At 41.2% G+C, this 15086-nt stretch overlaps 1 protein-coding gene across 11 annotated transcripts in view; it reads left to right on the top strand.

Moving 5' to 3' along the window:
* PLCB4 (phospholipase C beta 4) overlaps positions 1-15086 on the top strand; it is a 419571-nt gene that overhangs the window by 274466 nt on the left and 130019 nt on the right. For all 11 annotated transcript variants that reach the window (XM_038571637.1, XM_038571634.1, XM_038571639.1 and 8 more), the window contains 3 exons: positions 8681-8761; positions 9586-9645; positions 10916-11059. In XM_038571637.1, coding sequence (XP_038427565.1) covers positions 8681-8761; positions 9586-9645; positions 10916-11059 — 285 coding nt within the window. The remainder of the gene's footprint in view (positions 1-8680; positions 8762-9585; positions 9646-10915; positions 11060-15086) is intronic.

The raw sequence follows: 15086 nt of genomic DNA, 5'->3' as shown, positions 1-15086 counted from the left end.
AAAAAAAAAAAAAAAAAAAAGTTCTGAGAGAGGAAGTGTTTATGCAGAATCAGAAAGGATCTGCTACTGCTGGCTACAAAGTTTAGTCAATTCCTCTGGAATAAAGAGCTGAAATAAATAGGCCAAGTGGCATCACTTAGACTCTGAGATTCCAGGATCTGATAGAAAGCAGGAGCTCTTGGTTAACTATCCCAGACTCCACCTGTGTCCCCAGCCAAAGGCCACTCCCAAGCTCATCTGTTCTTGTTGGTAGTGGTTTATAACTTTATCGATATTTGATAAGATTCCCTAGTGGCCTTTCCCTAACTCATATGTCACTTGTCTCTCTCCAGCCTTAATGAAGTCATTTTTCTTCCCATGAGTTCTTTTTTTTAAAAGATTTTATTTATTAGAGAGAAAAAGCATGAGTGGGAAAAGGGGCAGAGGCAGAGGGAGAAGCAGACTCCCCACTGAGCAGGGAGCCCTACACGGGACTCCATCCCAGGACCCTGAGATCATGACCTGAGCCGAAGGCAGACGCCCCTTTCCCTTTGGTTCTTAACAAACCAAATAACAAGGACAGTGGGCACCATGTTTCCCCACAGGTGGAGCCTACAAAAGCAGTGTTCATTTACTGATCATTTAGAAATCCTTTGGTGTTAGCCAGACGGGGACCGTTTTGGTCAGTGTTGACAAAGTTGAATAGGCACAGGCTTTGGAATCCAAGAAACCAGCTTGCATCCCAGGTCTGTGACTTATCAACTGTGATTTTAAAGAATTTATGCTTCTCTGAAAAATATTCCCCTTATCTCTATAACCGCACTGCCCAATATGGTAACCATTAACCACCTGTGGCTATTTATTTTTTTATAAGAGACTTTAAAAAAAATTATTTATTCTTGAGAGACACAGAAAGACAGAGGGAGAAGCAGACTCCATGCAGGGAGCCCGATGTGGGACTCGATCCCAGGACTCCGAGATCACACTCTGAGCCAAAGGCAGGTGCTCAATCGCTGAGCCACCCAGGTGTCCCGCACCTGTGGCTTTTTAAATGAAAATGAATTAAAATGAAAAACTCACCTTTGTTGCACTAGCTACATTTCAAGTGTTTCATGGCTGCCATGTTGGGCTGTGCCCATCTGGCACATTTGCATCATTATAGCAAATCTATTGGGCAATGTTGGTCTAGTCTAAAACTTTGCAGAGTTGGCAGATATTTTAAATGAGATCATATTTGTGAAATGTCTCACTACATAGCCCCAAATTAAATAGTACACTGTTTTCTAATAGCTACTATAATTTATTCAGCACTTGCCTTGTCCCAGGCACATAGGCTTTCTCAATTTTGAGAGCCCTGTGAGGTTGGTGTCCATGTTCTCAGTTTCTAGGTGGGAAAAGTGAAGCTTGGTGAGGTCAGACAGCACCCCCACGATTCTTCAGCAGATGCCTGGCAGGGAGGCTGGCATTGGAGCCGCAGCACCTCTTATGAGGATCTGCTGTCTCAGAAGACAGAGGACACCCAATGGAATGTGAATGGCCCTGCCCATTTCACTCCTCTGTGTCTCCCAATCTATCTATCCAGTCACAAGCATAGAAGACCCCCTGAACAGCTAATGTTTAAATAAAGTGGAGTTAACGCACCGATTAGCCAATCTAAAAATCCCTATCTCTAGCTTGTGGTAAGGACTTGACCATTCCCTGTTTGATGGTACAGACCCCACAGTAGAAAGATGTAGCATTTCATGTGGGTAATGATGGTGGGCAAGAGGGCAGAAGAGCAAAGGTGAGAAAGAACACAAGTAAAATAAACTCAACCACCTGTTATGTAGAAACCCCACCCAAATACCTGCCTCCCTTCAGAGTACTCAGCCTGCCCAGATCTCTGCCATTCCTTTTAAGAAAAAAAGGACTTAAATTTTGTTTAACCAAAAGACTTTTAAATTTGAAACAAAGGAAAACTATTTTAATCTATGTCACAGTTTTAAAGGTTTTATTTATTTCAAAGTGTGTGTGTGTGTGTGTGTGTGTGTACAAGCGGGCAGAGGGTCAGAGGGAGAGGGAGAGAAGCAGACTTCCTGCTGATCAGGGAGCCTGACACAAGGCTCAATCCCAGGACCCTGAGATCATGACCTGAGCCGAATGTAAATGCTTAACCAGCTGAGCCACCCAGGCGCCCCTAATCTATGTCATCTTGAAAGTGACTTGACTCTGAAAGATAGGTCATAATATGGAATCATGTTGAAGTGGCATGCGTTAAGTGGGGAAAAGAAGCTAAAAATAATGTTGAGACACACAGCTTTTAAATAGACTCTATCCTTGATGGAATGAGGGAAGTGCCTCGGGAAGCGCATCATGGCACAAGCCTCTCACAGCAAGAATCACTGAGGCAGAGAGTTTCTAGCTATAGTGATTTCACCAAAAGTGATCCTTCTTGCCTCTCAAACAACATGCCCCGCCTTGGTCCCCAGCTTGTCCATAGTATCACAAAAGGCGTTGCTGTGTCCTTCATCCTGTCTCTCCCAGTGGCCTGAGGAGAGAGTGAGCACCTTAGGCTGGCAGAGTCCACCAGTCCTTGAGCTCAAAGTGTGACTGTGGTGAATTTTAACAGTCTTCTGAGAACCGAAATTCTGAGCTCCCTGGAGGAAGTTCTGCTATGGTTCGTTTCCTTACTAGAGAATCCTATTACCATTTGTTAGCTGCAAAACCAGTGGATATGCAAAGGAAAGAGAAGCCAGCTTCCTCTGATGATCTCCCCTGCCATGCCCCACCCAGTCTGGAGGGAAGTTTTCCTGATGGGGACTGAGGATATTACTGCCTCAGCCAGGTCATGGGCTGCCACCCAGGTGGTGGTCAGTAGGTATCCATCTGAAATTTAACACTGCCGGTAGGAAAAAAAGAGATGTGTGCATTACTCACCCTGAGGGCTGGGTCCTTCTGTGTGTTCTCGGGAGTGGAGAGAAACCTAAATAGATAGTGTTTCCTTTCCTTTCAGCTAATTGCCACACACTCCTCAGATTTGATCTCTGTAGTTTGAATATGTTTAGTCCAAGAATCTTGTGGTCAGAATGGACAATGTTATTGTGGGCTTTGTTGGGAACCTCATCTTTAGCATTTGGCCAGGGCTTCTTGGAGCTCCCACAGAGAATTTCTCTTTGGCTACTGCCTTTCCTAACAACCAATGTGTTTTTATCTGTGAACTCTATGGGTTTCTGGTCAATGATATTTTTTTTCCCTTTTTGCTTTTCTTGCTAGTGAGCCCAGAGCCAAATTGGTATCCTATTTTAACTGTTTAGGATCTTATGACATGCCTTTCTGGAGCTCTCCTTTATTTTGAGCTTATTTTACTTTTCTATCTTATTTTTTTCCCCTTGCCCACACTTATCCTGTTTTGAAAATGATTTCTTTGAGGGACACTCAAACAGCACTCCTGGTCCAGTGGGAATTCCCAGGGTGTGCCTCAAAGCCACACCCAAACTTTGAGATGAGCTTGTCTGAATTTAAAACAGCCCCTCTGCCAGGCAGACAATGTGGACTGGATTCAATGCAGTGTCCTTGTATTTGTACCTCTGTTCATGGCAGCCTTCCAAGGACTGACCCTGATGGGTTCCAGGCTTGCTACAAACAACCCCCTCAACTTGAATAATTTCTTGTTTATCTGTTTTATAGATTGGCCTGCTGAAAAATACTTTATTTGAAACAGGATATCACATGTTCATTTATTTTTTTAGTGCGTGAATTTAGTTTTGGGGTGCCTTTGATGTGCTAGGCACTTGGAATGCAGATGTGAACCAGAACATCTCAAGTGCTCTGCCCTCGTGGAGGTTATACTTTGGTGTGAAAGCCATACAATAAATCAATACACAAAGAAATAAAAATAATTGGAGATCGCAATTGGTGCAAGCAAAGAAATAAGGTACTGTAATAGAGAATAAAATGTGAGAGACCTTTTAAAAAATATAGAGAAAGCCCCCTCTGAAGACACATCATTAAGGTGAGGCCTGCAGGATACAGAGGAGCCAATTATGCTAAGGGCAGTAGGAAGGGATTTCTGGGCAGGAGAGGCTGCAGGTACAAAGGCCTGGGAGGAACTTGAGGAGTTCAAGGAGAAGAATTTCCACGGCTATAATGAAGAAAAAGGAAAGCAGTGGAAAGTGGCAACATATACAGTCTGAAGAACCCAGCTTGTCTAGGGCCTTTGGTAAGGAGTAGGATTTTATCCTGAATAATGCAGGAATCCATTGAATAGTTTTAATGAACTGATGAAACGTTCAAAGAGTTAATCTGGCTGCTGTGAGAAGAAAGAATTGAAGTGGGAAGATCAGTCCTTGGACATAATGATGATGGTTTGGACCAAAATGGTGGTAAGATGGAGTAAAATGGATATATATGAGTATGAAGGAGATTCATTTAATGGAAGTGAGAGGAGAAAGTCAAGGATGACTTAGTTTTCAATAAATTGGTAGGTACTGGGAACATTTATTGAACTTAAGGTCTCATGCTGGAAAGGCTTGGAGAGAGGGTAAGGAATAAAGCATTCAGTTGTAGGCATTTTAATTTGGAGACATCTGAGTGGAGATGTCAAGTAAAGTTCCGAACTCAGAGAGATCTAGGGCTACTCTTGTAAATTTGGGAGTTACCAAGAAATAGATGGTATTGAAATCAGGGGGGGTTAATGGAAATCTGGGAACATATTGGCAATGAGAATTCTCAGAACCAAGTCCTGGAAACCATATAGAAGTTGAGGATAGAAGAAAAAGAGACTAAAGAACGTAAAGACTGCTAACTCTGGGAAACGAACTAGGGGTGGTAGAAGGGGAGGAGGGCGGGGGGTGGGAGTGAATGGGTGACGGGCACTGGGTGTTATTCTGTATGTTAGTAAATTGAACACCAATAATAAAAAAAAATTAAAAAAAAAAAGAGACTAAAGAAATGATATGCAACCAAAGATTGGAGAGTCTTCCAAGGAGGGACTGGTCTGATGCTCAGAGATCAAATCAGATGGGAAAAAGAATGTGTGTGCTACATTTGGCACCATGAAAGCCATGGTAAACCTGGCTGAAAAAGTAACAGAGGGTGACAGGAAAAGACGGCAGATGGAATTGGTCAAAGATAGTATGGAAGAGAGATAGTAGAGAGGCAGTGAATATGGACAAACTTTTCAAGATATGCTCTAAAGGGAATCAGAAACATAAGGTAGTAAGTGACAGGCAGTGGGAACAACTAGAATGTGTGTCCTACTAGGAATGATCTAGTAGAGAAAAGAAAAGTTGATGTGTGTTGGGTGTTGATAAATGAAAGACTGCAGTCCTTGTGTGAGTGAAAGAGGATTGCATCTGGAGCAGAAATGGTGGAGGGGGGATTGACCCCTATTGGGAGAAAGAATGTTTCATTGAGAGGGAAGAGAGAGAGAGATTCTTATTTTATGGATTTTTTTTTTTACCCAGTGAAGACAGTAATTGTACCCAAGGAGTTTGAGAAGCCACGAAATAGTCCTTTTGTAGAGTGGGGAACCTCTTTAAGAAATAATTTTAAGTTTGGAAGTCATTGTTGACTATTCATGTGAAGTTTGTGATCTTGAATATCAGCTAAAGCCTGAGAATCCAGTTCTGTGATTTTCTTAATCAAATTCGGCAATAAAATATGGATAAGATGGACTTGGTTCTGTGACTAAGAAAACAGAAATGAAACATGGGGATTGAAGGTGTCTGTGAGGGAGTGATTGTAATATTGGGTCATGGAAATTAGCTAGACAACAGTGGAAGGAAAAGGAGGAAGAAGTCTGGTGGATAGTGAATGATCAGCAAGGTTGACAATTAGGAAGTTGTAAAGAAGTCAAATGGATGTAGGAGAATAGATACTGTAGAGGTAGGGACTAGAGGGATCAAGTGACATGGTCCAAGATTGGGACATTAGAAATTGAAATACCAAGGTGGTGGTGATAAGCTCCAGGGGTACTTCATAACTGACAAAGAAAGAGAGAAAAAAAAAATCATTACAGTTAAGGAGGCCAAGGAACTGAAAGTTCCACCTCAAAATAAGTTGTAAAACCATTCTTATTTATCATGTATATTTCATGGATCATTTCAAATCATTATTTGGAAAAGGGTAGGGTACACATAAATAAATAACGATGGTAGTTGATTCATTGTGGGTCTACTCTCTAAATGCCATTTTAGGGCAGACTTCTGAATGTTGTGCACAAGAAATCTGTACTAATGTTAAGAGACTGCTTGGGAAGTAGTCTAAAATGTGTTAATTCTCATATTTTAATTAGTGATTCTTGTTTCTCAATCAGTAATGATACAAGACTCCCTACAGCCTTTTGGTCAAGTTTAATACGTTTTGCATGGCATATAACAGCCTTCTGATCTGGCCCTATTTATGTGTCCAGTCTCATCTGCTGCTACTCCCTTGAGATGTTCTAACCACACCATCTCCTCAGAAGTTCCCAGTGTCTGGTTAAGCCTACAAGCAGCAAATGCTGTTCCCTCTGCTCAGCATGCTGCTTCACCTGGATAACTCCTACCCATTCTCTGAGACCCATTTAGAGTGTAAGCTCTTCCCTGGGTGAAGACTTTTCAAAAAAGTTGAACCATCCAAAAGTGCCATCTTTGTGGGTCGAATATTGGTGATGTCATGTTGTTAGTAATTTGCTACCGCAAATGTAAATTTGAACCATACATTACTGATAGTAGCTACCACTTGCTGAATTATAACTGTGTGCCAAGTACTTTACACTTATCAACTCACTTAATTTCTATGAGCCTGAAAGATATGTTTAATACTTTTATTTAGGGATCCCTGGGTGGCGCAGCGGTTTGGCGCCTGCCTTTGGCCCAGGGCGCGATCCTGGAGACCCAGGATCGAATCCCACGTCAGGCTCCCTGCATGGAGCCTGCTTCTCCCTCTGCCTATGTCTCTGCCTCTCTCTCTCTGTGATGACTATCATAAATAAATAAAATTAAAAAAAATACTTTTATTTATTAGATAAGGATTCTGAGGCTTAGAAAGGGGCCTTTGAAGAGATGATAAAAAATAAATAGTGGAACTGGGTCTTGATTCCAAAGACAAAGATCATACCATGTTCCCATTCTTTGTATTTTTCATTGCTATGTCTGCAGTGCTTAGCATGTGCCTGATATGGAGTTGAAATGTGAAAGAATGAAAGAATGATATTCTTCACCTGTCAGGAGACTACCCAGACAAATTTGAAGGCTAGCTTTGTTCAAGGACCCTAGATTCTGACACTTTATGGTGGCCCAGTATCTTGACATTGGCTTTACCTTAATAAATGTTTCTGTTTCCCTGAAATTTAGAAAGATATGTTTTGATGGGTGAAACTAAGAGTCTGAATGACCCTTAAAGTCTTAATCCTATAATTACTCTTTATTTGTTGTAAGTCACTACCCTGATACACATGTGGCAGACAAGTTCCCTTTTGTTGGCACTATAATTATCTAGGAGGACTAACTACTTCTTTACATTATGAAAAAGACATGGGGATTTATTGACACATGGGTACCAAGTCTTGGTACAAAGCAGTCCAGAGGGCAGAGGGTATCTGGGTTCATTTCCTAAATACCCTTTTTCTTTCATTGATGCAGAATTTTCCTGGTGCTCATAGTCACAATGGTGCTTTCTTGCTAAAGACCGGGAATCCTTTGGCAAGTACAGCATAGCTGCCCTGAGCCCCTGTGGGGGCTAACATTCCTTCTCTTTTTTTTTTTTAAGATTTTATTCATTTATTCATGAGAGACACACAGAGAGAGAGGCAGAGACACAGGCAGAGGGAGAAGCAGGCTCCACGCAGGGAGCCCAATGTGGGACTCGATCCTGGGACTCCGGGATCACATCCTGGGTCAAAGGCAGACGCTCAACTGCTGAGCCACCCAGGCATCCCCCAACATCCTTATTTATTCAAATTTTGATTCTGTAAGTTTCAACAGAATTTCTCGTGTCAAAGTGTACAGCAGTGGTTCTCAAACTTTAGTGTGCATTAGAATCACCTAGATGGGTTGTTGGAATGCATATTTCTGGGCCCTACTTCTGGAGACTCTAATTTGGTCCATCTGGGCAGGAGCACTGGACTCTGCAGTTCAGTCAAGTTCCCATATGATACCGGTGCTGCTGGTCCAAGGACTACACTTTGCATAGCTCAAAATCCTGCTCAAGTCCTGGTTTATAGGACACCAAATGAGATTGGATGTAAAAACAAAAATCTTAGAAGTTTTCTGAGTAAACATCTGAATGATAAGTGAGACAAAAAAAAAAATCAGTGACTTAAAAAAATTATCTCCTGATATTTTGCATTATATTAAATACAGATAACAGTTGCTCTTTTGTGGAGGAAGACCAGTTGGCTGGAATCTAGAAGTCTCTCTCTCTCTCCCGGAGCTCTTCTTCCAAGGCCTTAGAGAAACTTTCTTCTCAATGACCTACAAGGCATCAGTGTGTTTTATATTTAAAGCTACTCTAGAGGCAGATGCTGCATAAAGTTGATCAGTCTTTCAATACAAAACTGAATGCAAAGAGTTTTCAAGATGAAAATATTCTGTAATATAATAGGAAATGTGGTCATTAGATTTAGGATGCAAAAGGATGATTTCTCATTTTCCCTCTTTTACAGGCTAAAAGATATTTGCATTTTTATTAGATTCAAAATGGGGTGAGTCATTCAGATCAACACATTTCTTTTTAACAGGAATCCTTTGTGTTTGAACCCAACTGCCTCTTCAAAGTGGATGAATTTGGCTTCTTTCTGACCTGGAGGAGTGAAGGCAAGGTATAGTACAGGAACCGTGAATTGTTCTTTCCTGCTCTTTGATTTAAACCATTTTATTTCTCAACAAGTAGACAGAAGGCCTCTTGAGGGCATGAACTCTACACTTGCTTATTTATTCAAGGTTTTAAAAATGTGCTTCCATGTGGCAGGCATTGGGGGGATATGGTAGTGATCAAGTACAGTATTCTAGACCTCATAGATTCAGTCTAGGAGAAGAAGCAGGCATCAAAAAATAAATAAATAAAAGGTACAAGTCATTGAGTGTTGTTAAGAGAAGGTTAGGTTGTTACAAGAGTTTAAAACAGGCAGATCTGATTTAATCTTGAGAATCAGGAAGGTTTCCTAGAAGAAGAGATTTTCAAGCTGAGTTTCAGAGGTGCATTAAGAGCATGTTCATCTTGTTACACCCCAGGACTTTACTCAATACATAGCACAGTGCACACATTAAATGGATCTTTGAACTGAATTTTAAAAAGTAGAATTGGAATTCTATAAAAGCATTGTACCCATTTAATATTGCATGTACACACATATATTTAATGAGATACATACACTAATAACAATATTATATGCATAAAGGTAACAGCACTTTATAAACATAAGTAATTATTCAGACTTGCATCCATATATACGAGTATATTTGAAATGGAATGTGTGGGGTCTTGACTATTTCTGATCATTGGGTATTGCAATGACTGCCCTTTGTTTTTCACTCCTTCTCTCCCTTACTGTCATTGGCATTGCCTTCATCATCACATACCTCATCTGTGCCATAGGTCTGGCAGGATTTCAGCTCACTGCTGTATTACATTCTCTCTTTTCAGGAAGGACAAGTGCTAGAATGCTCCCTCATCAACAGTATTCGATTGGGAGCCACCCCAAAGGTACCTGTGATTGATGTTTGCTTTTCTTCTAAACACAGATTTACTTAGGTTGGAAAAGGTTTCTGGAATGCAATGTAACCTTTTTTACTGCCCCAAACTCATCAGCTGGAATGAAGAACAATTTAGAAATCTTTTCATCTATATCCATTGGATGGTTTGGATTGCATTATGTTTAGTTACATTAGAAACGCTATTCCCCTTTCAAAGAGAAGATGCTTGCATGATACTTCCATCATAGAAACAGTTTCCTTAACTCAGAAATTAATTCATCAAGGCCCCCCTCCCTCTGCTGCCATTTTTTAAAACAAACAATGAGTCACTTCTGGTCTGTGGTTAATGTGGAAATTTAAACGACATGGCTAGCTCCATATTTATGCACCTGTGCACGCAGACGTGGGCTCACCTTGGAGGCTCAGTCTGCCTCTGAGAGAAAAGATGACAGAGCATGTAAATCCATCTTCTTCACAGTGATTGATTTGTTTGAATAAGAAGCTGTTTACATAGTGATGTGAGGAATTTAAAAGCTGGCCTTTTTCTAGAATATTAAAGCATCGTATTTATTCCCATTTTCATAATAGCTCTGCAGGTTTTTAGATGTCAAAAACAAAATTATGTGAATCATTTTGTTTGTCTTTTTCAAAAGCTGTCCTCTTTTACGTTAGCTAAAATTCCTGTGTAACTATGTTGGCATTTCCTCTTGAGTTCTTTTGGAGGACAAAGATGCTATTTTATTTGATAATTATGGTAAACATACACTCTCTTCGTTCCAAATGAAGATGTCATGGCTTCTAGAGATGAACATACTCTTTGTGTCCAGGTTACTTGAAAGCCTTAATCTTATTTTTTTGATAGCCCTTGGTGGCTGGCTGTGGCAGTGTCTATGTTTATTTGCATGAGATGCTAGTGACTGTCCTCTGCTGACAGCTGCCTTGGATCTTTGGGGCCTAGGCAGGACCCAGTCAGAGCCTTTTCATTCCATTAGCATCTTCCAGGTCCTCCAATAATTACAACAAAGCACCTGAAGAAAGACCCTCACACCTAGTTTTCTGAATCAATAATATTATAATACTTTTCTTACTACATGAGTTCGTAGTATGTAGCATTACAAGTTTTACCTCTACAAGTTTTAGAATAATGCTAGATATCAGGGCATTTTTAGATCAGAAAGAAAACATTTGTCCTTCTGTGTATTTTTACATCAATTGAGCATGTTTCCTCCATGCTCTGTGATCTAACAATTTTTTTTTCCTATTTGTGTACTTCTATACAGGATCCCAAAATCTTGGCCGCTCTTGAGGCTGTTGGAAAGTCAGAGAATGATCTGGAAGGGCGGATAGTTTGTGTCTGCAGTGGCACAGATCTGGTGAACATCAGTTTCACATACATGGTGGCTGAGAATCCAGAAGTAACTAAGGTAGCCTCGGTGAAAAGAACCTCCCTTCCTTACCCCCCATGTGTATATATGTGGTGTGCATAGTATTTTATGTATTATTTTCATATATATATTAAAGCTGTATAGTAATAATTTTAACTTAAAAATATATTTCCATTGTCTAGCTGAAATGTTGTAGAAAATTCAGCAAGCACAAAACTCTTTTAGTGCATCACTTAAGTAAACCAAAAGTCCAGGTACTTCTGTCAATAAGTTGTAGGAGAAACTAGCCCAGCACCTGATATACTAGAATGTACATAGTAATCACCTTGGATTTTGTTAAAATGTGCATTCTGTTTCAGTAGGTCTGAGATGAGGACAAAATTCTCCCTCACAGGTTCCTAGCTGATGCCCATGCTGCTGTTCTGAGAACCACGGTTTGAATAGCAAAGGGCTAGATCAGCACTGTCCAGTAGAAATATAAATCAAGCCACAGATATCATTGAAATTTTTCTAGCAGGCACATTTAAAGAGTAAGAGGAACAGGTGAAATTAATTTTGATAAAATAGTTTATTCACAGTATACCCCTAATACTGTCATTTTTACTTATAGTAATTATAAAATTTTTAATGACATGTTTTACATCCTTTTTATAGTAAGCCTTCAAAATCTCATGTGGGTTTTTAATTCAGCCAAGCTGTATCTGAAGAGCTCAATAGCTACATATGGCTAATGGCTACCATATTAGACAGTGCAAGTCTAGATGATAAAGCTATCCAAGCTCCACCCCCGCTCCAGCCCTAGAAGTTATTAAAGAATGGGGGCATGATCCATCTTTTAATACCATATCCAGTATACCATTGCCCTGGCTAATGAGTTTCAAAGTGATTTTGGCCAAAGTAGAAAGCCTCAAAAATAAATCACTTTTCTGCAAGTTCTAAGTATCCTTCTATAATAGATGTGAGGAGGGCTTAGCCTTGATTCTCCTGTTGCAGAGACATGGGTTTGAGGGGGGTAGGAAGGCATTTTATTTTCCCATTTTAATCCTAACAGAAGAAACTCAGTGTAGGGTTGAATGAGAAAACCATTGTTGCAGATATCGGGTTTTACAGCTAGACTGAGAACATACAGATAAGATCATCTGACAAATCCAAGCATAGAAGACTTAAACCTGGCCCACAGCTAACTGGTGGCAGAAATGAGTTCTGTAGACTCTTGAGACCCTGTAGGCTCTTTACCACCACTCACAAAGTATGGTCCGCATTCCAGCAACACAGCCTCACCTAGGAGCTCCTTATACTTTAGAGTATCAGGTCCACACAGACCTATAGATCCACAATCTTCGTTCTTTTAACCAGACCCTTCCCACCCCCTGCCATAGATGGCTCAGATGTGCGTGAAGTCCGAGATGCTCCCATACTTAGGATTTAGAGCCAGGAATGGATGTTCCACATCACAGGAGAGCCTACATTTCTGTCTTGTGGTGGTTTTGCTGGTTTTGTGCTGTTATTACAAGTTATCTTGCTTTGGGAGAACAGAAATTGCAAAGCCTTCAAGTTCTTTTATGATTTTGCTTAGATCAACACCAGTTTGAATGGTTTCTTAAGAGAACCCTTCTGATCTAAATGTGTATTGTTCCTGTTTTCTGTAGTCACGCCTGCATATTTGCCACAGAGGTCGTTTTTAGTCGCTGTTTGCCATAGCAACATTCAATCCCAGAAGTCCATGCTGACCACTCATAAAAAGATTTGTTAATCAGATACAGATCTTGGGCTGCCCAAAATTTTGCAAAAAGACAGTTTTGCAGACCTGTGTTTTCTGGCTTTTGTCAGCTTGTCATATTGCAGACGGTATGACTTGATGTAGGCTTGGGCTTTGGGACCAGGTTGCCAAGGCTCAAATCCTTGCTGTTCGCTAGCAGCTGTATGGCATAGACACACGGCTTACTCCTCTGTGCCTCATTTTCTTTTATCTGTAAAATGGGAGTAATACCAAAGTATCTGCTTTTAGGATTGTCATGAGGATTGCATGAGTTAGTACATGGAAAGTGCTTAGTACAGAAGGCTTTTTAGTGAGTGTTAGCTCTGATGATCACAGAGCCACAGAATGTTAGAACAGGAAATGGAGTTTAGGAAGCACTTCCTACCACATCAGATGAGTAGGCAGAGGCCAAAGAGTTAAAAGAACTTACGACTACAAATCAGGCTGGGCCAGAGTCTGGCCTGACATTCAGGCTTCGTGGCATTCCATGTGATACTACTGCCACCCCACCTATGCCCTGAGCAAGTACAGTCCTAGGAAGATGGCTCAAATCAATAAATCCCATGTTTTGGCTTTCCCTGGTTTGATTGCTATCATAGTCCATTTCATTTATTTCCTTGAGAGAGAGAGCGTACAAGCAGGATGAGGGGCAGAGGAAGAGGAAGAGAGAGAATCTTGGGCAGACTTCATGCCCAGTGCACAGCCTGATGTGAGTCCCGATCCCAGGACTCTGGGATCATGACCTGAGCAGAAATCTGGAGTTGGGCACTCCATTTGGTTAACTGAGCCATGCACATGCTCTGGTTCATATAATTTTTAAATTACAATGAACATAAACAGGTTTGGAAATAAACAAGTAACTCATAGTAATCATGCAAAGTGAGAACAAAGGGTCCAACATATTGGATGTTAGCTTAGTAACTGTGAGAGTTTAGCATTCCCTGGTCAGGGGTTTTTGCTTGTTTTGTGAACATCTGACAGGTACTAGTCTGACCAGGGAGAGATAAATCGAGAGAGTTTCTTTTAAAAAAAATATTTATTAATTCATGAGAGATACAGAGAGAAAGAGAGAGAGAGAGACAGAGGGAGAAGCAGGCTCCATCCCGGGAGCCTGACATGGGACTCGATCCGGGTCTCCAGGATCAGGCCCTGGGCTGAAGGCGGCGCTAAACCACTGAGCCATCCAGGCTGCCTGAGAGAGTTTCTAGTATAGAACTTGTTTAGGAGTATTTATCCTCTGAGATTCTTGAGTCTGTTTTTAATTTCTCGACTCTTACAACACTTAGGACCTGACCATTCTGAAAAACAAACAACCAAACAAAAACTACTTTACCAAACTTTTCATCCAGGCTAATGGGCCAACTTTCAGCTTTATATACTCTCCATAGAGAATCAGCTTTCACAGGGAGGAGGAACCTTTCCTGACTTTGAGCCAAAGCCATTTTACTTTGTTCTTCCTTTTTCCCCATGGGATTCTCTGTTATTTTTTCTCTTTATTTCAAGTGGATATTTTAAGTTTGCATAGTATCTGAGTTTCTCAGAGTTGAGGTTTCAAATAAATAGAAAATATTTTCCAGCACATGTGACTGCAAAAATATGATTGTGCTTTTCTTCAATAAAAGAGGACACCGGTATAGAAAACATCTTGTAGCTCGGCTTGTATTTCCTTCAGCTGCCTTCTCTGCTTAAAGAGGCAAGAACTTGCCTTGCGCTGTACCTCATTGGAAGATCTGAGCTCAGGGCAGCCCAGGTGGCTCAGTGGTTTAGCGCAGCCTTCAGCCTAGGGCGTGATCCTGGAGACCTGGGATCAAGTCCCACGTCGGGCTCCCTGCATGGAGCCTGCTTCTCCCTCTGCCTGTGTCTCTGCCTCTCTTGCTCTCACTCTGTGTCTCTCGTGAATAAATAAAATCTTAAAAAAAAGGAAGATTTGTACTCAGTTCTACATCCATTCTGCCCTACAAAATAAATGCCGAATGGTATCGTCAACTTACATCCAAATCTAGACCTTTCAGCCTTCACCCACTGTCCTCACAAGCTGCTGAGACCACAGACGCCTTCCTTGCTTCCCACATCTGCCTATTACAAACACCCTTGTCCCAAGGATCTAGCTGCTTCTCACCACCGCCATCACTACAGTGTGCCCCAGGCCATCTCCCCTCACTGGGTTCTCTGCCTTGGCCCTGCCCCTTTGAGTCTTTTCTCAAAATAGCAGCTGGAGGGATGCTTTGAAAATGTGATTCAGATCACAACACTCCAAGACTTACAAGGCCCTGTAAGAAGCCACCCGCACTACTTTTTCCTTTCTGT

The sequence above is a fragment of the Canis lupus genome, chromosome 24 (genome assembly GCF_011100685.1).
Source record: "Canis lupus familiaris isolate Mischka breed German Shepherd chromosome 24, alternate assembly UU_Cfam_GSD_1.0, whole genome shotgun sequence".
In the NCBI taxonomy this organism is placed as follows: domain Eukaryota; kingdom Metazoa; phylum Chordata; class Mammalia; order Carnivora; family Canidae; genus Canis; species Canis lupus.
The sequence above is the reverse complement of the archived record's forward strand: the minus strand, read 5'-3'. Positions and strand labels throughout refer to the sequence as shown.